Raw genomic sequence first — 24,633 nt, 5'->3', positions numbered from 1 at the left:
GTGAAAACACGGCTCACATCCCGGGCCAGAAAGAAAATTCAACAACACTCACAACAGCTTACGAGAAGATTGAAGCCGCAGAGTTTCCCGAGAAGCCGAGGCCACCTATCACTCCAGATCTGTGTTGGGATAATTAAGCAGTTGTGAGAACACGCTGCTATCTGCCTGTTCCGGAGATGATCCACGAGAAACGGGGGAAAGAAGAAAAAAAAAACCCAGCAACTTCTCACATCACAATCAGCTAATCTTCATATAATTAGGAGGCAGGAAGCGGTGCGCTTCAGAGACAGGTTTTAATTACACTCCGAGACAGCAGCCTTCACACAGCACCGACAGGAGAACAGAGGAGCAGAACCGATGGGGGGGAACATCTGTGTGCGGTTTACAGCGGTCCTCTGGGAGCGACACACACCTTGTCCTATCGTTTATACAGTACTTGACCCAGGTGGTGGGGGATGAGGGTGGGGTTGGGGTGGATGTCTTGCAGTGCATCTTTCAGCAGTACATGTAGCAGTATAAGAAGATCATTTCCCACCATAGCGAACGACAAAAAAGCAGCCATCTGTTTCGATCCGGTCCGTTTAGATGAGCAGTGCCGAGGTTTCAGCAAAACAGTGCAGTGCGGCAGTGGAGAGGGGTGTGTGTGTGTGAGGAGGGGGGTTTTGGACGACTGAAACACACCACTTAAAGGTAGAAAGGGTGAAAGAGGCTTTTGAGGAGCAGCATCAAAGGGAAAGAGGGCACAGTACAGACAGAGCGCAGAATGTGAAGAGCCTGTGGGGGGGAATCTATAAAACCACACAATCAGGCGCACAACGATAAAAGCATTTAAAACAAGCAAACTTAAAGCACTCCGAGGCTAAAATGAAACATAAAAGATACATCGTTATGACGCTGAGGCTCCATCTGGATCTCTATTAACAATTATATATCTTTCTCATATTAATCATTCATATGTATATTAAAATTGCATCTTCTTTGTAACACTGTGTGTCTAAAACGGACCGTCTTGTACCAATTATACACATTATAGTATACACTAGAATTTGCCAGTAGCTGCATTATTCAAGGTGCACATTTTAGTCATTACAATAGAGAAATGCCAGGCGCATCAAGTGCACAGACCTCTTCTTTTTTTTTAAACATCATTTACAAAAATATTTTTATTTTCATTCTTTTTTTCTAAACATTATATTACAATGTTGAATGTCGGGACCTCAGCTTAAACAATATGGTTAAGTGACACAAAATTCCCATTTACAACCACAGATTTGAGGATATACTGGTAGTGCTACACAAAAACGAAGCAAATTATTAAAAAGTGCTGAAATGGAGGAGATGTGTTGCTGCCATCCACACCGACTTTACAGTGTTCATGCTGTTTTTTTTTGTTTTTTTTTTTAGAGACTATTTCGGGAGATATTCATGAGAGTTAGTTTATAAGGTCAAGAACACTTTCCCACTTATCTGCAATGTAAATAAGCAGCTGGTGCCAGCAGTCAGTCAGCTCAGTTCAGCAGGGAAAGAGCTGCAGTGTGTGGGATGATTCTGTTTTTTTGTTCGGTCCACAAAGATTCAGGTGAGCTGCTTCTGTTTTCACCACAGCCGAGGAATCAACACGTCACACCGAACATTTTACTTCAATGAAACTACAGTAAGTCGAGCGCCGGCGGCCCGATACATTTTTAATGCCAAAATCGTTGCCAGTGAAATTCGCCAACTCCTCGTCAGCCAAAAGTGTTGGCACGTTCACACTGAAATCGCTATCAGAGTCTAGGAAGTGTGAGAGCGAGGCGGAGGGAAGAGTTTGGATCCACGGTTGTGCGTGAAAGTGTTTCAGTGAGCTACCGCTGAAGAAGTCCCTGACTTTGACACTTGACCCGTGACGTTCTGCTGAGTTTAGAATAAATAAACGTTTCCGGTGTCGGATTTAAAATCTGGAGGAGTGAAAGGACGGACCGCTGTACATGTCGGCCCGGAGCCGCGCCCACTCGGCCGCCCTCTGCAGGGCGCTCTTCTCCCGGGTGAGGATGCGGGCCGCCTTGCCCAGCTTCTGCTCGTTCCTCTCCAGGTAGCGGACGCCCTCGGCCTGCAGCAGGCCCAGCTTCTCCGGGCGGCTCTCGTCCATGGAGATGTCCTCGCTCATGAAGGGGTTGAAGCGGAAGTAGGTGTCCGGGGGGAGGAAGGCGTCGAGCATGGCGTGAACCTCTGGGTTGGAGGGAGAGAGGTGAAAGTGAGGCCTCGAGGAAACAAAACCGCAAAAACAACGCGATTAACTTGCTAATAGTCCCAACATGTACAAACACCAGGAGAGCGGGGTTCATGAGAAGTGGAGCCCTGCCTGTCAGAGCTGCGACGGCGTTACATGTGTCACTGAGCGAGGTGAGGGCGAGGCGGGGTGAGAATGTCTGGCTTGTCCGTCACGCCTGTTTTTGTCAGCTTTGCATGAGCGGTTTAAAAATCGACAACACACAAACAGGCTGCGGTTACCAAAACAGAATGAACGTGCCTGAAGGGGACGCAGACCTGCGTTCCCACCGCCGCCGTGGAGTCAGAACGAGGAAAGAGGAGAAACCGGCTGCTTCTGAAGCTCGACAAAACGCTGCGAGAGGTGATTTATCGCGAGGTTATTCGCAGACATTTATTGACTTTCATTCCTTGTATTTGTATAGTCAGCCGATGCAGCGTGCTGCATTATTGAATCCTGAAAAGTAACACTCTGAAGAGTTGAAGTGAGATGAGAGCGACTCCAAAAATCCTGAGGCGAGACGAGCTCACTCCCAAATAACTCAGGAGGACGACTTCAGGGATCAGGGATCCTTCTCTTCGCTAGTTAAATCTCACTTTCTAATTCTTATGACAACCTTTTACTTCATGCACGAAGGATTAAGAGTTGCACTCTGGGAAGTAATTACATGTTAAAGTAATAATCAAACAGGAGGTAAAAGTGGCAGGTTTTCTTGTCGCCTTTTCAGCAGACGGGCGTCAAAGAGCAAGTGACAGCCTCTTTTATCTTCCATCAGCAACGCCAGGAATGGAAACCCAAATAATCACACCCACAGTTCAGGATGATTGCTTTCCTGTTGCACAAGTCTTTGTCACAAAAACATCCAGCCAAACAGATTGCGCTGGGCAGCGGCCAACATTTATTATGCAGGCCGCGGGACACAGTCGGCATCCCAGAGCGTGAGCAAACAGGTTACGTGCTCAACGTTTCGTTACCGTCACCGAGAGCCGGCGAGGGCAACAGCGGCTTCACAGCACAGCTGACCTTGACTCATTTATACGAAATGCATTTTTAAAGAGCCGGTGAGCGGGATCTGCGTGGACCCTTGGGGACGCAGTGGCCAGAAGAATTCTCTGTGATGTTTATTTCAGTGGTGTGTAACCGCTGAGGTTCAGTGCGAAGCAGCTGATCGGGACAGAGAGCAGGTCCTCAGAGTCCATCAGCGCGTTCAGTGTTCGGCTTATGACAGGAGTCCACTGGTCGATTCTCAGGTCAAATTCAAAGGTGTTTCACCGAGTCAGTGGATTTATCTATAAAAATAAGTTTAAGAAGATGTGAAATCTTTCATCACCGTCAATAATAAAAGCAGTTTTTTTCATCACACGCAACAGTATGTGCTACTTCTGCACGAAGAGAGTTATTTTATTAGGAAATAATCATTTTAATTGGCAGAGTTAATTAGTACATCGCTGTTTCGGCCCACAAATGTTTAAGGATTGATTTGTTATTAACTGAACAACTGCAAAAATAGGACCAATAAAATAATAAATCAATGTTTAATTAGCACAATAAACATGCTGAGAGGAGAAAGCAATTATCTAAAAACAACTCCCTTCAGAGAGAAGAGTCAAAATTAAAATAAGACCAAATAAAAGAAAAAGCATAATCTTCCTGAATTCACAGCCAACCTGCTGCACTGAATCCAGACATATTTGATTGTTTTCATGACTTTCACGGCCACCGTCGGCTCTCTCAAACAATGCGAGCCACTGGAGAAAGAGGGAACGCGTTCCAGTCGGCTGGGTTCAGTCCTCACTCAATCTTCCTCGCGCTCTCCTAAAAGCCGACTCTCTGCTCGTTTTGGGGAAAAAGTTTCAAGCCCGTTCTGTTTATATCTCAAACAGCTATTAACTCAATCTCATCTGTCCTCAACAACAGGACGAGACAAAGTAGCGGGCTTTCAAAGCTTCTGAAATCTGTGATGAACACTCCGACTAATCTGCTGTTTCCAAATAACCAACCCGCCGGGGAGCTTAATCCCAAACAGGAGGAACAAGTGGAGAGAGGCATGTAGGTCAGCCGCTGCAGCGCAGCAGCGACGGGGAGGAGGCCCAGACACATTTAGGCCCAGCGGAAGAGCCCATGTCTGCAGGTGATAAGGACACGGCGAGCGCACTGGGACGTATCCAGAACCAAGTCGACTCACGAGGGTGGTATTTCCTAAAGTGATCACTTTTTAGCTGAAGTCTTCCTCTTAGAAATCACACACACACACACACACACACACACACACACACACACACACACACACACACACACACACACACACACACACACACACACACACACACACACACACAGGGAATATCTGCACGTCATCCTGATGGCTTGAATAACTTTAATCTGTGAGGGAATCTTCAGTCTTTAGCAATAGGAGCAAAAGCGGCGTTACGGTTCTATTCTATAAGCCTTCATCTATATGCTGTCATGTTTCTGCTTCGTCTTTATTGATACAGCTTATCTCCAGGTGGCGCGGCGTGATAAGAATAGCTACAGTCACTATGACAGGCTCAGCATTAAAACACTAGTTTTTATTTTATTTTTGACAACCTTAGCAGTGCTGTGAAGTACCTGCTCTTTTCTAGATTTCGGTGTTATGTATGACACGTTGTGAAGTAACCTGCTCAATTCAGGCTCCATCCTTTAAATTGACACACTGAGTTGATTATTACAAAAGTATTATAAACATAAAAGAAATCCTCACTGTTATATAAGCTCATAAATGCTTTTGACTATGTAACTTGTTACTTTTGTCATTTGTGCAATGAGTCAGAGAGCCGCAGAGCTGCTGTCTCTCTCTGTGCGTCCTGCTCATTGAGATAACGGTTGTCTTTAGCATTTGTAACTATCTCACTGAACTCTTGTTTAAAGGGGGAGGACAGTGCTGAGTGTCTGACTGTCATCAACATAAACCTGGATTCCCTGTATCAGTGTGGCCTGAAATAAACATTATTTTATCTATATAAGGGCTTGTTTGTAGATTATCTCAGCTGGTTTGTCACTGCATTTTTGCACCGTCACTAATTCGCAACTTTTACAATAACTGCACACTTCAGACTCACACACTCAACTTGAAATAACTGAATTAGACTTTTACAATGCAGTATATGTGTCATAACAAATTATAAAGAATAGAATTTGTACAAAACAAAGCTACCTTGATTGAACCAACAAAAATAAATAAATACATAAAATGAATAGCAACTCAAACTTTTAGAAATCAATGCACAGCTCATTTATTTTACATTCAGTTTGTTAAAGCCACTAAATACTGACGCCTGACTTATAAATGGCACACAGCGTCTGAGCGTCACTCACCCTCAGTGTCGGTCGCGCTGCTGATGACGTTGGTGATTTTGGTTTTGAGACTCGTGTACGTGGCGCTGTTGTTCCCCAGGGTTTCGAAGCGGCCCGTACCGAGCGAGACCACACACTCCAAGGGCGTGTGGGGCCACAGACACTTACACTCGTGAATGGCGAGCGCTGTGGGGTTGTTAATGAGCAGACCGCCATCCTGTGCACAAAGCAGAAGAAGAAGTGCTGCGTTATAACAGATCCCTGTGAAGTGAAACCAATTAGGTGGTGTTTGAAACCCAAAACCTTTCATGTGCTTTAAAAGTCAATAAATGTAATTTGTGGAAAAACGTGTCACAATATGAAAAGAAGAAGAAGAAGAAGAAGAAAAAAAAAAGTGAATTTAGTTCCACAGCTGCTCACGTTTCTCCAAAGCGAGGAGAAAAACTGTTGTGTGTTTGTCTCCGTGTTTCCCTTCGCTCACGGTTTCAGACAGACTGGCTTTGATATCGAACAGCCGCCAAGGAGCGCCGCCACGCTGGATCCATATTGTACCCAAGGCAGTGTGTGTGTGTGGGGGGGGGGGCTCCAGAGGCTGTGGGGATCGTTGAATAGGCATGAGGCTGAGGGGCCGCGGGGCTGCGGGCTGGCAGCAGGATCAAACACACAGGGGCCACTCCTCATTAATGAGGCCAGGCTCGGGGGGTGGGGGGGTGTGTGTGTGTGTGGGGGGGGAGCCGTGGGGCCCCCAGCGTCAAGGGACACACCGGCGAGAGGAGGCTGCTTGGTTATGTGACTGTGTGTATCTCTGTTTCATCGAGCTTGTGCTTGTTAAGACTCAACACGTATAATATTGTGGGTGTTTCTGAAGGTGCACTTCACGTGGGGGGTGGGGGGGGGTGGGTTCTCATCTCTCCAGTGCACTCGAGCACTGCTGCAGCCTAACAGCATTTCTATACGAATGATGGGAAATATGAGGGGGGGCCTCCAAAGGCAAGGGTGTGCTCATCATCTGGGGAACTGGACTGAGAAATTGTATCATCAATCCAAAGACCAGGAAAATAAAACTGCAAAGGGCAGTGGCCATTGTGGTTAGACTGGGGGGCAACATATAACCTAATGGCTCCCATGATAGCAGACGCTTTGTGGAGGACATGGTAGATCTCAGAGGAAAACTAAAAGTGACATTGAGACAGTTCACTAAAAGAAATCAACATTTACAGTCAAATAAGACTGAAGGTTCTATTTCAGTGGTCTGCAGTGGACTCCCTGAAGCCAGTACAGTCTAAACAAGTTTACATCTGCTGTGTGTCTCCTCAGTCAGATAGCTGTTGAAATATTTTATCTAATGACAGAAAGACCCGTCTTCATTTTTAAATGAAAAGAAATATGAAGGGGTAGTTCCAAGTCTGAATACCAAAAACTAGGCTTAAAAAAAAAAAAATCAACAAAGCAACCCAGTCAATCCGATAGATAACATATTTCTCTATGGACCAAAGCAGCAGCCTAATAAAGAGCCTGATAGAAAGACACTGGCCTTCATTGAGCTGGTGGCATGTGTAGAAATGAAGGAATGTGAAAAATGTCCACGACAAAAGTCCCCGATGCATCTGAGTCACGGTTCCCTCTGAAGGGGGCCGAGCCGAAAGAAGCAATCTGTTATGACAATGTGCCGCATGAATCATTTATGAATCAACCTTAGGGTTAGTTATAGCAATGATTTCCCGGAGAGCCTTCGAAAGCGCCCGTCTAACTGGTGGAAGTCGCACAAAGAGGAGCTTTACTCGTTCATAAAGCATCGAGAAGTGCTGAGGTGGCCGTTTGTCCAAAGCACATCAATATGCGCCAGTCGGACGTCTGGCAGGACCGCGAAATGAATCACAGAAAAAAAAGAGGAAAAAAATGGGCCTGGATTGGACGTGCCGTCTAATAGAGACTTGGTGGGACTGGCTGCAGAGGACGAGCCCAGCTGGAAACAAAACAACTAAGCACTTTTCTTATCACTCCCGCCACTGAGAGAGGCTCCATTTTCTGAACTCAGAGGCAATTATGGCAGCAGTCCGGCCCCAGTTATGTGTCCTTTGTGCTCATAGCCAGGGGCGACTTTCATGGGTGCAGTGGCCAGCCACGCACACACACACACACACACACACACACACACACAGAGGGGTATGTAACAGCAGAAGCTAAGTGGGCAGTGGTCTTGCAGCGAGGAGCAGAATGCTCCAACTTGTCTCAGTTTCAGGACACCTGCTCGGGCGATTCAGAGATGGTGCGCATCGGCTGTGCCTTTCAGAAAAGTCGATTTTGAGAGCGAAGCAGTTCTGCGATGCCACTGGAAAGTTTTTTTTTGTGTGTGTGTGTGTGTGGCACTCGATTTATCCGAGACTCAATAATTTAGAAGATCCTTTGCATTCACCATCTTTCCTCCACAGGTGTCACAAACACTGAAGTCTCCTTGACAGAGCAGAAAGACGAGCGCTGCAGCGAAGAGTCTGGCTGCACCGGCAGTATTTCAGCTTTTCAGAGCTTCTTTTCAGGGATATCCAAACTTGGCTATTTTCCCACATTCAAGCAGAAGGCTTTCTAGAGGGCCGGAGCATATTTGGATGAGCGGTTCAATCAGAAACAATGATCTACTTGGGGTGAACCGCAAATGAGCCCTGCATACACAAGAGCCCCGACTGGAGCTGCCTGTCGAACATGCAGCGGGCCGAGAGCCAGAGGTCAAGTCCATTTACCAGGATTTAGAGCCGTAATGCTGCAGAGAGCTGAAATGACCGGGTCTCACTGTGAGAAGACGTGCCATGTGTCAGCTGATGAATGTCCTCGGAGAGTGCACACACACACCCCTGTCAAATCTGACCGGGGTTTAACCCCTGCGAGGTTAAACTTTCATCAGATGTAGATGAATGCCAACTTTGAATTCTGGCTTCCTGAGAGCCTTAATGATTTCCTGTGACAGCAATTCTGGATTCCGGTGGAACCCGTTAGTTAATACTCCAGAGGATGCGAGGCTGTCTGGCCTCGCCTTTGCCCTTCAGGGTCTAATGGCTGATTCACAAATCTGCTTCTTGTATTTCTTTTTTTTTTTTCCCCCTGTACGCAAACAAAGCAAGTTTTTAACTAATTAGGGCTCCAGTACCTACGAGACGACGCTTCACTTCTTCAAATAGCCAATTTAAATAAAACATGGTTTCAAAATCACATTGTTTTCACAGCATAGAATATAGAAGAAAGAGCTGTCACTAAAATTAAGACAGTCAGTTTATGAAGATCGCCATTTGAGTTTATGTCCAGTGTCATTACCTTCCTGCAGCTCATCTTTATTGTGCCACTTCAAGCTGTCTTAAAAGGAGAAGCACCGATTTGAATAGGAAAGAGGCGCTATCGTCTGCATCAACAAAAGTCATTTCATGCCCCAGTGTGTGTCAGCTCCCATTAGCTGGGACGGCGAACTCCATCCTCCTCATTCAGCCCGCGAGCCTCCGTCTCTCCCCTCTCCGACCCGCGGCTGAGCCTCAATGCTCGTTTGTGCTCGGGTCATTATGAGCGGCCGGCGACACAGAGGAGAAGAGCGCGTTTGCTTAAATCTAAATGAGGTGAGCGGCCGACCTACATCTGGTGCAGCATTCACATCTCGGCTCCAGTGAGCAGCTGTAGTCATTACGCTTCCTTCTTTGGCTTCTTTGACAGAGCAGGACTGAGGGGCACTCGGCTCTGTCATGATTTATTATGAGGCTCCGCCGCTGAAGCTACCCTCTCTCAAATGATTAATTAGGGAAGGATTACATAAGTGGTGGACATCTTATTATGTGCCTCACAATAACCACACTGTTTTCCTGAGATGGTCATTCGGCTGATAAGCCGGTAATTACTCCGCTATACAGAAGTGTGCTCTCAATACTCCGAACTGGATAAATCTTCAAAATTGATGCAAGCTGTTTGCACCATCTCTGCCCCTCCAAGTAATGGCCTAAATAAATCTGCTTATTGGGCAAAATTAATGGGCTAAATGGCATCCAATCCACATAAAAGGCACCATTGTTATCAGCGAGGATGAGAATGCGAGTGGTGCGAGCGTCTCTCTTAAGTGGCGGCCGGGTCAAGTCAGAGGTCTTCATGGCATTTTGTGTGATTACGTCGACTTGCTTTCCACTTGGCCTTTTATGCTTTATAAGATACAAAGGTCATATTGTGGTTCAAATGGTCTTCCTGAGTTATCAGCAGAAAAAGGAACCCATCTGTGAGAGTCGAGGCGTTGCCTCGGGCAGACACAACAATTGAGATATACCGCCTGGAGTTACCTTTTCCCACATATTCTGTGAATACATGACCACACACATGAACACGCCGTATTGAAACAATGAATCCTTCCAGCCAGCTGCAGCTGAGATTAAACTGTGTAGAATGATTAAAAAAAAAAAAATGGCTGCAAACCCTTTTTGATGACACTATATTTGAAAGCAAAATTTCAGCTCATTAGCTGAATAATTTCAACCAGATTTTTACACCTGTGCTGCAGCGGCGACACGTTCAATGACGAAGCATCTGGATATCCGTAACAACCAGTAAATTATCTGAACAAATTGAGTTGAGTCTTAAAAGGTCCATTGGCATCCACATTATTGGCAACAGGGTGTTGATTTAGGCTAAGTTTCAGTTTTAGTCGAGTGACAGAGCATTTTATTTAAAAATATCATACAGACACAGCTTTGTCGAGTGGGAAAATTTAAAGCTTTTTTTTTTTTTTTCTCTCATGTGGAAGCAATACAGCAAGAGGTCTAACTCTGACTCACTGCAGGCAGGGAGGTTAGAGGCAAAAGATACAGCAAAGCTTTCACACTGCACTCAGTCAACATAATCAGTGAACCAGGCTAATCCCCAAACAAGTGTGCCACTGTCATCGAGTGTCTGTGCATGTGTGAAATTATACTACAGAAAAAGAAAAAGAAAAAGAAAAAAAACAGTAGTCAATTGAAAGAACAGAAGTAATGTGACGGTGGGAGAATCCCTGCGTGAGTTCAGACTGGAGGGATAAAGATCCTGGGTTCGCTGAGGAAAGAGGATGCTGGCTGAAGCAGGACTTAAAGCCCGAATTCAGTCGTCCAGCAGCCCCGGGGCCGGATTCTCAAGACTTCACACAGGAGGGGAGAATGGCTAAAAGCTCAGAGTGATCCTTTGTGTCGCCTCCCTGGATCTACTACATCCTCTCTCTCCTCTTTGCTTCATCTGAGTTAACACTGTGGCGCTGAGTGTGTAATTTATGACCAGAAACTTCTCACCCGGAGGCCTTTAAAAGGATGGGAGAAAAAAATAAATAAAAAAAGAGCGAAAGATCCAAAAGGTTATGATTTCTGGAGCTGCGCTTTCAAAAGGCCACTTAATTATATAGGACCCTTTGCCATGTTCGGGTTTTTTTTCCATCAGCTTAAAACTGACACATTTTATGTCTCCTCAAATTAATTTATGCCTCATTCAATGGAGACAAAAAAAAAAAAAAAGCTATGGGCGTGTTGGTTTGACCTGCTCCATTTGCGGCTCCTCCCGCAGAGCGCGGCGCCGCGTCGCAGCTCAGCGGAGGTCGCTCTGGGAGGTGGCGGCCCGCTCATCCCACACTGGCAGGGGTGGGCGAAAAACAAGCCCCCATTCCTCCGCTTCGCCACGAGAGACGCCATGGCAACCGGCTGGAAAACATCGAGCCCTGGTCGTCATTCCACGCATGCCCTGGCATCCGTCGTGAAATGTCTGAAGCCTTCTTCTTCTTCTTCTTCTTCTTCTGTGTTCTTTAGAGCCGAGATAACAGAGAGAGCTTTAATGTGGAACATGCGCCTCCACCCTCCCTTCATCTCCTCGGTTTTACACTTGCTTTCCCTTGTTTCCTCTCACTGAGGCGTCCTCTCCGAAGCTATGGCAGCAAGTGTGAGACTTTGATAATGCCATGACTGCTCTGCTTCAAAGGTCTTGCTCCAAGTTACGATTTCCCCCCAAAAGTTAAGACTCTGAAAGGACTTGTACGGTTCCGTCAGATCTCCATCCCCAGTCTGCAGAACTTCACCAACATCAACCAACAATCGAGCGTCTTCAAGCGCCGCTCGAGAATCTCGGCCTCCGTTCAGCGGCACGGCAGGCTGACTTTTGCTCTCGGCGTACAGAAAGGGGTTTGTTTGGGGCTTGAATTAAGTGGAATAGTCTGTGGGCGTCGGTGGAAGAGGGTGAGATGATTCGCTCTCGGGAGAATCCTGACATCATCCGAACAGCATGTTGAAGTAGTTGGCGAAAAACGCCAGCAGACTGGGCGGGATTTTCAAGACAATGTGGGCATCACAGGGGTTAAAAGTTGAATTAAATATTACAAGGAACTAATTGTGAACGCTGTTATTAGATTTTCTGCTGGATCGTGATTGGAAACGCATCTAAAAAAGAATTAACAAAATGTAGGATCGGTATTTTGTGGATCCAAATAGAGCTGGAGGTCAGGTGGATGAATTGTCCCAACTCAATTTTATCCTTTTAGTTAAACCTAAATATTTTAGGTTCAAGTCTTTTAGAAATCATCTTTAAAACTATTGTCTTTAACTACACCAACTTCTTGAATCAAAAAATATCTCTTTTCTGTTGACTGTAAAATGGAATTTTTACCATCAAACATGGCCAAAGAATCAAAAAGAAGGCGAACTTAATATTTCAGTAATACCTTGGAGGATGAAGCTCAGGATTCACACCGCTCTGAACACTCAGTTTAAAGCAGGTTTGTGTGAATCAGCCTCAGCACATCAAAGATTTCTTCATACGGTCAGCAGCAGAGCAAAAAACATTGAGGCTGATGTCAACTTAGGAGCCCTCTGCTGCCTGCTGGCCGGCTTTGTTGGAAAAGAAGCTTCTGGAAAATGGCCAATCAGAAAAATAACAAAAAGGGCATTCAGTGAAAGCAGTCATGAAGTGACAGAAGACTTGTTGAATTGAAAGGCTGCAAAAAAAAAAATCGTTTCAGTCATGAAAAGTTGCTTCAGGATGTACAAAAAAAAAAAAAAAAAAACATTGGAAAAAAGTAAAATAGAAATCTGGAGTTATTTCCTGACCCCTTCTTTAAAATGTCAGACTATAGCAAAACAGATGCAGAGAGAACCTTCAAAGAGTGAAAACAGTCTCACAACTGAAAAGAATATAAAAATCCAACAAGTGAACAAAGGGCTCAGATCACACAGGAAATACCGGTCGAAGCTGAGAAGCAACTTTAAATATTCTCTAAAGATTCATTAGTGTGAAAAGAACCTAGAAAGTGTAAAAGAGCACTTGTTAGTGAGTCGGAACTGAATCTCTCTCTTTCCAGTTTCATTCAGCTCTGCATTTGCAAGTTGCCTTTGACAAAAATGAAAGGGAGACCAAAAGGCTTGTAAGCGATTTCCCGTCAGCTGCGTTAAACATATTAAACCGCTGATGGCGTCTCATCTTCTCACAGTGTGAGTCTTCCTGCTGGCGGCCGACCGGCAGAGTTTGGGAGACGCGGCGCCGTAATTAGATTGTCTGTGTTTTATTCTAACGAAGCAGATGTAACCGTCGCAACGGCTGCGTGCGATTGGCTCGCACGCCGTATTGGGCTAATTTATGCGCCTTTGGAGTGGAGGGAGACCTGCTCGACGGCGTGCCGGGGATATCTCCCGCCACAGGTGGGTTTTCATCAGGCAGTCTCTTTCATTCGGTCCCCCCGCACTCCCTCGCTCACCTACACGGCGAACACCGCTTCCAATTAGGAGTGTCAAGCTTGCCGACACGGGAGATTGCCTTTGATGTAAACATATGCTCGTTCACGTGTTTTGAGACCGCATTGAAATCCTCGGAGTGTGTGTTCTACGTCTGTGGCTTGAATGTCAATTCAAGGAGATCGTGATCTGTGGATGTGGCGGGTCAAACAGAGGAGACGGCGGCTGAATACACAGGAGCTTGCGCGGATGCGTCGTTCGAATGCATCTGAAAATTAAAACGTGAATTCCTGCATGTTTTGTGTGCATTCTGCCTGAGGCCTGCCTCAAAGTGAGCACACAGAGAAGAGAAAATATTGATTGGCGAAACGCTGGGAGTGAACTGGCGGCTTGTTACGTCCCTGTGTCCTAATGCAGTTTAGTGCAGATGGATTTACGCGCATCTCTCCACGACTCTACCCCTCATTCTCCTGTCAAAACGCGGCTGCCTGGAAATAAACACTGACAAGAGGGAAATGGAGTTCCTCCCTCTCACTTGCGGCGCAGAGGATTTTTCTCATTAGGCTCCTCAGAATCCTTCAGACTCTCCACCGCCGTCCACGACAGGCTTACAGAGCATTTTAATCCAGCGGAGCAACAATGAACCCCGCGGTCCTGCGGCCGAGGGCTGCAGTTAAATTGTCAGTGTGTAAATGTATTGTGTTAATATGAAGCAGGGTGTAAAAAGAGGGAGAAAATAAAGAGCTCTGCTCAAGTGAAAAACATTTGATTGGAGCCTTTCCAGCAGCCAAGCAAAGATTCTCAAACACAGAGGCACAAAAACGACTTGTGCCTTAAAGTGTTTAAACAATTATTATCCTTGAATTGTTATTGAACGGGAAAACGTGAGAGGGGGAGAGGTATAACAGTTCTGCTGGAGACGGCGCCGTGTGCAAAGACGCTCCCAGAATCAGTTCATTTTGTATTGACTTGGGATTTGCATTGAACTAATGAACTCACAAAATATGTGGCAATTCAAGAGAGAAACACATTTGAGGCGATGGCAGCTAATAAAAGACACACAGTTGGTTTACACACTGAGCACTGACTGTTGGGTAATTATGCCTGCGATCAATTAACAGGAGTCTGACAACATGTTAGTATAACACATGCATTGCCTCAGAACACAATTAAAGAAGGGATTGATTAAAAAAATGTCTCTGTTTGTATTTAACTGGAGCCAAGATTTTAGGGAAGCAAGCTTGTAAACAGTAGTCCTTTGGTTCTAATCCCACAGACAGCAGGCCGGCACTGCTCTACAGATGTACGCGGAAGAACAACATGTCCCCAAATTCTAAACGAAGGTCCCATGATCCACGGTGAGGGGCTCTGAAGCTGAAACGCACTGTCACTGTTTGGAGACAAATGTTGGAATAGATGGAACTCTGTCGTCTCTACACTCCTCTGTAACTCACTCAGGTCATTAAATCAGAACCTTTCACCTGTTCTTAGATCCAGACTGATGCTTCGTTTTGACAGTAATTTGAGTCACAGCCTTCGCCTATAGTCAACCAGGAACAGTTAGCACACCTACGACTCTACACTGGAAGAACCGTGTGTAGCAGAATGACAGCTTGTCCAATGCATGGATTAGGTAACAACACTGTGGTTAGCCCCTTAGAACTTGACTTGATTCTGTATCTCAGACATCAAATCCACTTGTGTTTTCATGTGTGACGTACCAAAAGCCTGTTGAATATTCAGAGTAAAGGCTTCCCTCGACTCGTCCTCCGAGTATGAAGCAGAATTTAGTATGTACAAAGAAGAAAAAAGAAAGTTCATCTGCCATTTTGAAACTACATAAAACACCACAAAGACAGTTTCTTTTTTTAAAAAGCTATCATCACTCTCTGAATGTTTGTGCCCTTGTACTGTTTGAAAGGATTCTGGACTGACATTTACTGAAGTGCTGGGTTTGTGAATGAAAAGCCTGCCAGACAACATTCAACATCTATTATGCTGTATGATTCTGGGATTTATTTAAGTGTAAGTAAAAGTGCCCATCTGAATCATCCTCAATAAAAGCTCCAGCTAAAAGCTTAAAGTAGGGAGAGAGAGGTCTTATCGCGTAATCTCCACAATGGAAACCGACAGGAGCCATTTCACGGATAAATTGGACGATTTTATCACTTTATCACGAAGGTCGTCATGACCCCCGCCGCCCCTGCCCTGCTGGGGACGGGACTGACCTGGTGGAGGTCGCTCCCCAAGGTGAACTCCTGGAAATACCCCGGGGCGGCCGAGGACGCCCGGATGGCCTGCCAGAGCTGGTGGTGGCAGCCCCCCAGGTAGTGAGGCCGCAGGCCGGGCAGCAGGTTGTAGTTTCTGAACACGTAGGGCTTCAGAGGGGTGCCACGGTTCACAATGGTGCTCACTGCTGCCACCTACAGGCCAGGGAGATAACGCATATCACACAGTGCACACTGGCTTCATGATGGGTGGAACTCTGCTGGTCAGAGCAACAGAACAGAAGGACAAAGTGAAGGACGTCGTCTATTTTAAGTCACCTTGGGGCATTCGGGGTTTCTAGATGTCTCCACCAGCAGGTGAGAACCCATTTTCTCTCTGTGGAGGAGCAGACAGCCCGTTATTTCTCACTTTACTGAAAATGTGTGATTGCTCATTGACTTTTTCAGTTAAAATAATCAGTTTATAATTCACAATCACACTTTGAAAGGAGAGTTGAGGTGTTCATGAGCAATTCCAACGAAAGGTGAATATTCTATTATCAACAATATGCACTGTCCTTCATTCTGAGATAGACTTTTATATTATTTTTTAAGGTATTTTGACCCTCTTGTGACTCAGTCGGCTGAATTTATTTTGATTTTACGGCAGAAGAACTGTCAAAACGTTCCAATCAGTGAGTGCCTCTGCCAGTTCCTTCAAGATCTGGCAATTCTTTGTTGTTTTGTTTTGTGACAGTACCGAGAGGATCATTTTACTATACTGCACTGGAGAAGTCCTCGGGGCAATTTTAAACAATACTACATCAGCACAAAGCCTTCGAGCAATTTTGAATTGTCTTGTTTTCATAAACGCTCTTGAAGTTTTGGTTATGAGACGCAGGCATGAAAAATCCAGTCAGTGGTGAGAAGTTAGGAATATATGGGTAAATGTGTCTTCAATTAACTGTGCCACCAAACCACGCTGTCAGGATGAAAACCAGCAGAACTGACTTGAGGATCTTCTCCCAGGCTTCGCTGTCGTAGAAGGCGTGCTTCCAGCCCATCTTCACCGTGCCGACGATGACATTCTGCTTGAAAACGTCTGAACCCAGCTTCCGGTAGAGATCGTCGCACTCGTTAAGGGGGATTTGGAAAACCCCGAGCATGAATCCAAGAATAGCACCTGAGGGGGAAAAAAAAAAACACGCACAACAATGACAATGGAAGAGGAAAATGACTTAACGATTTTTTTAAAGGCAACTGTTCAAGAAAAAAAAGCTGAAGAATTACAAATCAAATCAGCAGTATGACGAGCAGAAACCAGGTCTGTGCGGATCAGGTGGGTGATCAAAGTGACCAGATTGTCCCTGATGGGTTTTAAATTCACGATCAGAGTTTGATTTAGAAAGCAGAGTACATTAGCATTCACCAGCAATCATTAAATCTGAAAATAAAGAAGTTCCAACTGGTGAAGATTAAGACAGAGAGGACTGGGAGAACCTGGGGCAAACACAAACTTCTGGGAGAGATTAAACACCAATGTGTTCTGCAAAATAAAATGCAGTTTTCAGCTCTGTTGTGAGAAACAGACAGGCCAGGATGGAGAGAGCTGGTTCACAGCTCCCCCTTGTGGTGCATTTTTTACACACTAGTAAAGAGTAAAACCCCACCTAGATTTAAGAAATATATATCAATTCCTAAAAATAAAAATATTTCACATTAAAAAAACGTTACAGCATCGTATTTTCTTTGACATAACTGGAGCTGAGAGCAGCAGAGTCGACATGATAGCCGCTGCTGGAATTGAGGTCAGAATGAGAGCAGAGCAACAAATGGGTCAGTGAGCGATCTGCGTCCGGCAGTCTGCTGACTGCTGCACTCTGCTCTCATAATCCACACAAACACAGGCATGTGTAACCGTACACACAAGTAGGACAGGCGGAGAGTGTACCTGTGCTGACGCCACATATATAATCGAAGAGTTTGTAAATGGGTTTGCCGGTCAGGGCCTCCAGTTTGTGCAGCGTCTGCAGGGCAACAAGCCCCCTGAAAGCAGAGAGTCGAACATAAACATGGATTGACGCATAAAGCTCAGAATCCTTTTCAAGACGGCAGCACCGCAGTGTATTTCCGAATTCCTGTCCATCTACCATTGTGAACTGCTGTTCATGACTTTCTGGCGCGGCCTTGGCTGCTTTAAAAGCTATTTCAACTTCAAAAAGGCTCGCCAACTGTGACTCAAGCCTCGTGGTAGAGAAAGGAATGAAAGGAGCTACCTTAAGCCGCCTCCGTCTATGGACAAGATGCGTATGCCTCGGCCTTTAACGGGTTTGTGGTAGCCCACCAGGGAGAGGGCCTCGCCCACCGCAGCCCTCAGACCGGGATCGCTCGCCTGCTTCAGACGGAGCAGGCAGGGGATGACCTTCTCCTGAGGAACACAGCAGACATGGAGGTCAAAAGGCGAAACGCTGGGAACCCACCACAATGGATCACCTTCGAGGCAGCGCTTTAAAATGTAACCAGACGTAACCAAGACATGAGGACAGAAGCTAAAAAGCTAAATCGAGTGATTGTAGGGATATTAAACGACGAAGGGTGTGTGAATTCACCCAGTTGTTTTCCCTTGCTGCCGTTACTCCTCCCCTCCTCTGCACTCCCTGTCTGTCACTCCGCCTCTGTCTTCCACGGCTCGACATCCGTCAGCACGCAGCTACACAAACAATCAATGCTTCCTGAGCGGCGGCTCATCCGGATGCACCGTCTCTCCCACACTGGTTGAGCACTTTCACATTTCTGTTTCACAGGTGCAATCAGACTGGATTTAGTAAAGCAGACTATGATCAGTCTGTAATTGGACAAGAGCGCACATCACACCTCAACCAGTAAAAAAAAAAAAAAAAAAAAAGGGAGGGAAAATGCATGAATGTTTCTTCTAGAGGTGGCACATCTTTAGAAAGCTTGTGTGTAAATAAAACATGAAAGCTAAAGAAACTATAAAGAGACTGAATAATGCGGCTCTAATAAATGCGAACCGAGGGCAGATCATTTATAATCAAAGAGATTCTTTATCTTTCTATCACCACTGACAATTCTCTCCACAAGATTCCACCAATTCTTGAAGGTTAAAAACTGTCCTGGGCTTCGATCTGCGTCAGTTTGACCGAGTTCCCGGAGCGGCCAGAGAAAAGGCCGGGACATAAATAAATGGTACAGTATGCAGCCTGCATGCACAGGCATTAAACAAAGAGCAGCACACAACCTGTTGCCCCGAACGACCAAGTGACATTTAGTCTGGCACGGAAAGTTCCCAAACACACGCGGGAGACTGCTATCTGCATAATTCACACGCTAATGCCGAGACTGATAAACAAGCGGCGCCACAAATAACACGCATATGAAGACGGGCGGCTGTAAACATGACCTTGACACCGCAAGACGGAGGTCCAGGTTACTCCAGAGCAAGGCGCCTTACCTTCACCGCAACAACGCGAGTCTCTGGAAACTCCAGCAGATGGTAGCTCAAGTCCTCCACCCTGTTGATGTAGACCCTGACATCTGTGGCCCTGTGGAGGGCCTGGACCAGAGCCCGGGTTCGATTGTCCACACTCACCCTGGCAATAATCTGAGACAAAACCATCAGGAATTTAGAAACAGAGTCAGTAGGACTTTGAGTCAAAAAATGTTTGAATTATCAGTAATGATGAGTCCGCTGTACGCAGTGTTTCCTATAGATGGTAACAAAGAAAGTCTCCAATCTCTGGTTTGCTTCAGCATTAGTGAGGAAAAAAAACAGTAAATAAAAGCAGTGAGCAGCTCTACGGTCATGACTGCTTTCTAATACAAAGCTAATTTGGACAACCCAAAAGAAAAGAACAAACTACAGCAAACCCATCTAAGCTTCGGACTCCCTCTCAGATCTCTGGCGAACCCCAAGTGGGTCTCAGACCCAAGGTTGGGCACCACTTGCCTGGTAACCCGCTTCACTCAGGTAGAAGAAGTACTTAAAGTGTGTAATCAAGAACAATTCAAGCTTCATCAACCTACACACAAGTGAAAACATGTTTCCCACCTTATAAAAATTTTACTCAATTAAAAGATTTTGGTATTTAAAAAAAAAGTAAATTAGGAAAGGATTTTTTTCAAAACCTACAGATATTAGAATTTTTTAATGTTGTTTTTGCATTGTTTTCGGTTTAAATTTATCTGTACAAATGATCTACAGCCAAAGCACATTTCACAACAATTTATTCTAATGCACAATGATAATTTGTTTCGAGGATGGCTACATTTTATCTGTTCAAAAAATAATCTTACAAGTTACAAAAATGTAAAACGGGCTTCAACAATTATCCAAACTGTGAACAAACTCAGTTGTCATTTTAAAAATTGTGAAGATTATTCAAGTGTATCATAATTTTAACAATACTTATACTTAAGTATGAGTAAAACTACTGAAGGATATTCTTAGTATACTATAATAATGTAAAGTACGTATACATAGCAAATATATAAGATAATAATAATAGTTGTATACTTATATATAAATATACTTCACTCCAGTAAGTTGAGTAACTGTTTCCTCAACATCTCCAAGCAAACAACTACTTTTCAAATGTTTTAGTCAAAGTGCAGCAGATTACAAAACCTCACTCATTATTTCTATGGTTGAGCTCCGTGCTGCGTTCAGGCGTCAGTTGAGGCGAATCAAAGTTTGTTTTGGGACGAATAAAGTCACGCTTTTCAAAAATGACAATTTGTTTTTCAAATCAAATCAAATCCACCAAGTGTGAACGCGTCCAAAATGTCTACTAAACAAATATTGAAATTATTCTAAAAAAGCAAAATAGGACACAGAACACCATGAGGAGCTGGTGTAAAGTCATTTCCATGCCCAGAGATTTATTTTGTGGAAACAGTCACTGGAGGTGCCAGAAGTCTTCGGACTATATTTTTACAACAAGCACTGTTCATCAGACTGTTTACTGTGAAGATTAACTCTTTAGTGACCAAGTGACCATCTGTGGCAAATTATTTTGTTCCACCCTAATAATTATTTCTAAATTCATGATTGTCAAAGAAACATGACTCAGTGGGGATGATGGGGATGATAAACTTTAAGGCGCTATTATAATGACTTCGTTCCAGTTCATACATGACTGTCACATTTAACTTGAATCTTTTCAAAAACACTCCCAATGCTTCCAGGAAAACATAGTTATCCTTGTTTTATGCAATTGAGGCATTCCATCAAAAGGCACTTTGAATTCCATGCTGTTTGATCAATTTGATGCTTTTAAACAGATTTTGTTTCAGAAATTGTACAAGTACAAACAATCAAGTGTTTATATACTTAGTGAAGTTTATATTCTTGAAAAATCTTTTAATCTCATTTAAGTGTTCATATTTCCAGTATTTTTATGAGTACTATTTGAAGGCTTAAAGGTTTAACCATCACCTCATAAACACAGTCTAATATAAAGTATAAATAAAGGATGCAGCAGCACACAGTCTTATTTGCTGTCCCTTCTTACAGACGTCGCCACAGAAAGCGGTTCAAGCTGCACTTTAGACTCCACTACTTTCAATACCGGGTGCCCTTCGAGCCATAAACGAGATTTGAACCCACTTCCTTCACACTTAACCTGGTGCACCGCCACCATTATTTCCTCCTACTTTATAAGCAGTTCACTATTTCATAATACCAGGGTCAGAGTAACACCACTGTACTTACAGTGTGTGTACTTGCACTTTTATAAGTGTTTTTTTGTTTGTTTTTTTTACAAGAATGGAATTTTCACTGTAGTTAAGCATAATTACTACACTCTCAAGTAATTTAAATATGAAACATTAATCTTAATGAGTATGCCTCCAGTTTGGACCATTATTCAAACCTTCTGATCAGCATTTTTGTAGCCAATGTGCATTTTCTTTAAAACAAAGACAATTTTAGAAATTATTTTACCATAGTGCCATTTTTAATTTGCTCTATGGTTTGTCTGAAATGTGCTATGAATGTAAATACTCTAGAAATCAATTGTGCATCCAATTAAATGTGACAAGAAAGAGATTTTTTTCGTAGTTTTAAGAAAAAATACCTTAATCTGGAATTGCAATAGATACTGTACTTAAGTACATGTTGTCAGTCCTCTTCCCATCTCTGTAAATGTTAAATGTGTTTCACAACATTAAGATCTGGGTCAGCTTATTCAGTAGACACCTTCAGCAGCCTCCATACGGAGGCTATTTTTGAAAACAGATTCCTAGAAGTCATTCAGCATGTCGACACGCCGTCGATAAACATATAGAGTATCGAGGGTGCTGATCATCATGTGGACAGCAGGCACCCTGTTACACTAAACCAGATACACAGGACTAGCAGATATGGGCATCATGTGTCGCTCCAACATAGACGGCATGTGGCTTTATACCACAAAGTGTACAAGTGTGTAATCTGTGGTGCAGAGAAAATGCATGCTTTAAGAGGAAGACATCACCAGAACACCTACCTTTTCTCTCTGGATGAGAAGCTTCTTTGCCTTCTCTTCAGCGGCTGTCTGCTCCTTACTGACTGTGACCTCAGCTTGTTTCGCCGACGCATCCTGAGACTTCTCCTCCACCGCAGCACCTTTGGTCTCCCCTGTCCTGAACTTAGGAACGAGGGGAGCGATGTAGTTCCCAACAAACGCTTGCACAGTCGGAGCTGAATAGGACAGGTACTGCCCTAAACTCTTCTTGGAGGAAGGTGGTGTAACAGGAGCGGCTGTGACTGTATTAATGGTCACTGACACAGATTTTGACGTCTGCTGATCCTGAGAGGAGACAGGGAGCTTGTCGGGATTGTCCCCTTTCTTGTCCTGAGTCTTTGTACTGCTGCCAAAGTATGAGTTGATGTGATGGGCAAGGTAGTTGTAAGTGTCGTCCAGGCTGACTGGAAACGTGCTTGGATGAAAAAGTGCAGCAGTTTGTTTAGAAGTTGTGCTTTTGTCGTCAGCGTTACTCAGCGGAGGCTGAGGTTCCTCTTGCTTCCTGGCACCGGCTTTGACAGCAGGAACAACCCGTCTCAGTCTTTTCTCCCTGATTTCACGGCCAGTGGAGACTGTAGCAGTAACATTTCCTTGGGCAGGAGTGTGCGGTTGAGTGGAGGTAGTGGCATTCGCTGGAGCAGCCGCAGTGGAAGGAGATGGACTGGTGGAAGATGTGTTAACAACAACTTTGGATGTAGTTGTTGTGGACGGCGAGGAAGCATTGATGGGCACTGGAGTGACTGCATTCTCCTCCACTTTTGGTGCTAATTCAACGCTGGCCTGGGCCTTGTCTCCACCCTTTAACGCATTAGGTTTGAGTCGGGCAATTTTCGACAGAAGATCTGTGTGTGTCCCGCTCACAGCTTTAGAAACTGTGTCCAAAGTGCTCCTGACCTTGGACATGTGTTGGCTGAGACCGGCAGTCCACCGAGAAGCGGACGTGTTCAGGTGCACGGTGGTGGTGTGGAGTCCCAGGCGCTGCCTAACCTGACTGGCTCTAGACGTCCATCCTTTTCGCCCCCTGATCCTCAGATGGTGGAGGCGCTTCCAGCTGAGAGAGCCGGCCTTGTAGCAAACAGGCTGCTGCTGTGCATGAATCCTACAGTGAGAGGTACCAGACAGGGGAAGTGATGCTGCTGACTTACGAGCATGAATCTGCCATAAAAGATATGTTCTTCGTGTGTTTGCCCAGGTACTTGAAGTACATCTATGACTCATTATCTCACTGGCCACTTGGGTTTAGGCCAGAAATGTTTTACCTATATACGATCCCTTCTCACTTGACAATAATCTGGTGATGAAGAACAGAAAAACAAACATCACAGAAAGAATGACAGAACAGAAGACACGAATGACAAGAATGATGCTTTAAAAAACTGAAAAAGAAAAAAACAAACAAACGTGACATGTAGGGATCGCTTATTCTTCAGCGTTTAATGTTCTTATTATTAATTAAGTTATTGGTATAAATGAGACGTAAACACTTCCACTGAAGCTAAAAGACGGTTATTTTGCCTCAGCAGCGTTCTATGGGCAGCTTGCTAAAAATGCTAACATGCATCTACAGACCACACGGATACAGAACAAGACATACCAGCGGGTTTCTGTTGTCGGTTCACGGTAGTCCGGGATCCGTTACTCCCTCCGTTAAATCGACGAGGGTCGTTCAGCGTTAACGTGAAAGTGCAGGACCGCAGAGGAACATGTTGGTTCATTTGACCTGACACTTCATGTCCACAATGACGCCAGCCTTCAAGAAAAACAATGATCACGTGATCATACATCTGCCCCCTATTGGCTGTCCTCGACTGGTCCCCTTTAATGGAGGGCCGTGATTGGCTGAGAGCGTTCTCACCACGTTTGACCACAGAGCCTCGGCCGGCGGCCTGTCTGTGTTACCGACGCAGCGAAGGGTCAGTTTTATTAATACACAGTATGGCCCGAACTTCACTAGGCAGGGGCGGTGTTAACAATCGACACGAACAGAAGCTGTCCACCCTTCTGTAATTAAACCCGGTAACTCCCTATAAAAAAATAAGCGCTATTTGTTTATGTGTAAGTACGGAGACTACAAAGGCTCAAAACAAACATTTAAGTTTGACAGGGTTGTTTTTGTTACGCTGTAATTATTCATTTTACAGATGATATTCTGTAGTTCTTCAGTGCCCCTTAAATATATGTACTTTTCCTCTTGTTTTTCGAGACATATTTACAAGAATAAACATTACTGTTTATTTGTCAGCTTTTGTTTTTAAAAACGTAGTTTTATGTTTTATTTAACTGATTTTAAAAAACCATGTTTCATGAAATTTCTGATGAAATAAAACTATATCCCTCATTCACAGACACAAACTAAATGGACTGCAAATTATTTGAAATATGGATAAACTTCATCCGTCCACTTGAGTTTTCATTTATCCAACATGATTTTTTGGTTATCAGTATGTCTTTGCATAATCAAGTAGAAATAAAATATATTCCTTACTTTAAGGAGTATCTAATGTACAGAGCTCCTAAGGCCACCTCAAATTATTATTTCCTTGTTAATTTGTGGCTTCTTTATTTATTTACATTGATTTCAAGTGTGAACACTGGAATAAAGCAGCCACTACATCTGA

The 24,633-nt window shown here is 44.5% G+C and overlaps 1 protein-coding gene across 1 annotated transcript; it reads right to left on the bottom strand.

Moving 5' to 3' along the window:
- Positions 1 to 1,183: 1,183 nt before the first annotated feature.
- LOC115391933 (calcium-independent phospholipase A2-gamma-like) lies at positions 1,184 to 23,741 on the bottom strand. Its single transcript, XM_030096364.1, has 10 exons — positions 23,610 to 23,741; positions 21,998 to 23,306; positions 18,964 to 19,113; positions 17,768 to 17,919; positions 17,443 to 17,537; positions 16,503 to 16,674; positions 15,831 to 15,888; positions 15,513 to 15,707; positions 5,606 to 5,801; positions 1,184 to 2,208 (listed from the first exon to the last, which is right to left on the bottom strand). Exons 2-10 carry the CDS (start codon positions 23,231 to 23,233, stop codon positions 1,931 to 1,933), a joined length of 2,532 nt encoding a protein of 843 aa, XP_029952224.1. The 5' UTR covers positions 23,234 to 23,306; positions 23,610 to 23,741; the 3' UTR covers positions 1,184 to 1,930.
- Between the last annotated feature and the right edge of the window lie 892 nt (positions 23,742 to 24,633).

This window comes from Salarias fasciatus, chromosome 7 (genome assembly GCF_902148845.1).
Source record: "Salarias fasciatus chromosome 7, fSalaFa1.1, whole genome shotgun sequence".
In the NCBI taxonomy this organism is placed as follows: Eukaryota; Metazoa; Chordata; class Actinopteri; order Blenniiformes; family Blenniidae; genus Salarias; species Salarias fasciatus.
The sequence above is the reverse complement of the archived record's forward strand: the minus strand, read 5'-3'. Positions and strand labels throughout refer to the sequence as shown.

What these genes read in the sequence shown, in the direction of transcription:
- LOC115391933 (XM_030096364.1), bottom strand. Translation starts at nt 23,233, where the DNA reads ATGAGTCATAGATGTACTTCAAGTACCTGGGCAAACACACGAAGAACA. An exon ending in TTCTCATCCAGAGAGAAAAG is followed by an intron (nt 19,114 to 21,997) that starts GTAGGTGTTCTG and finishes GTTTTGTCTCAG; the next exon opens with ATTATTGCCAGGGTGAGTGT. An exon ending in GCCTGGGAGAAGATCCTCAA is followed by an intron (nt 15,889 to 16,502) that starts GTCAGTTCTGCT and finishes GCTCCTCCACAG; the next exon opens with AGAGAAAATGGGTTCTCACC.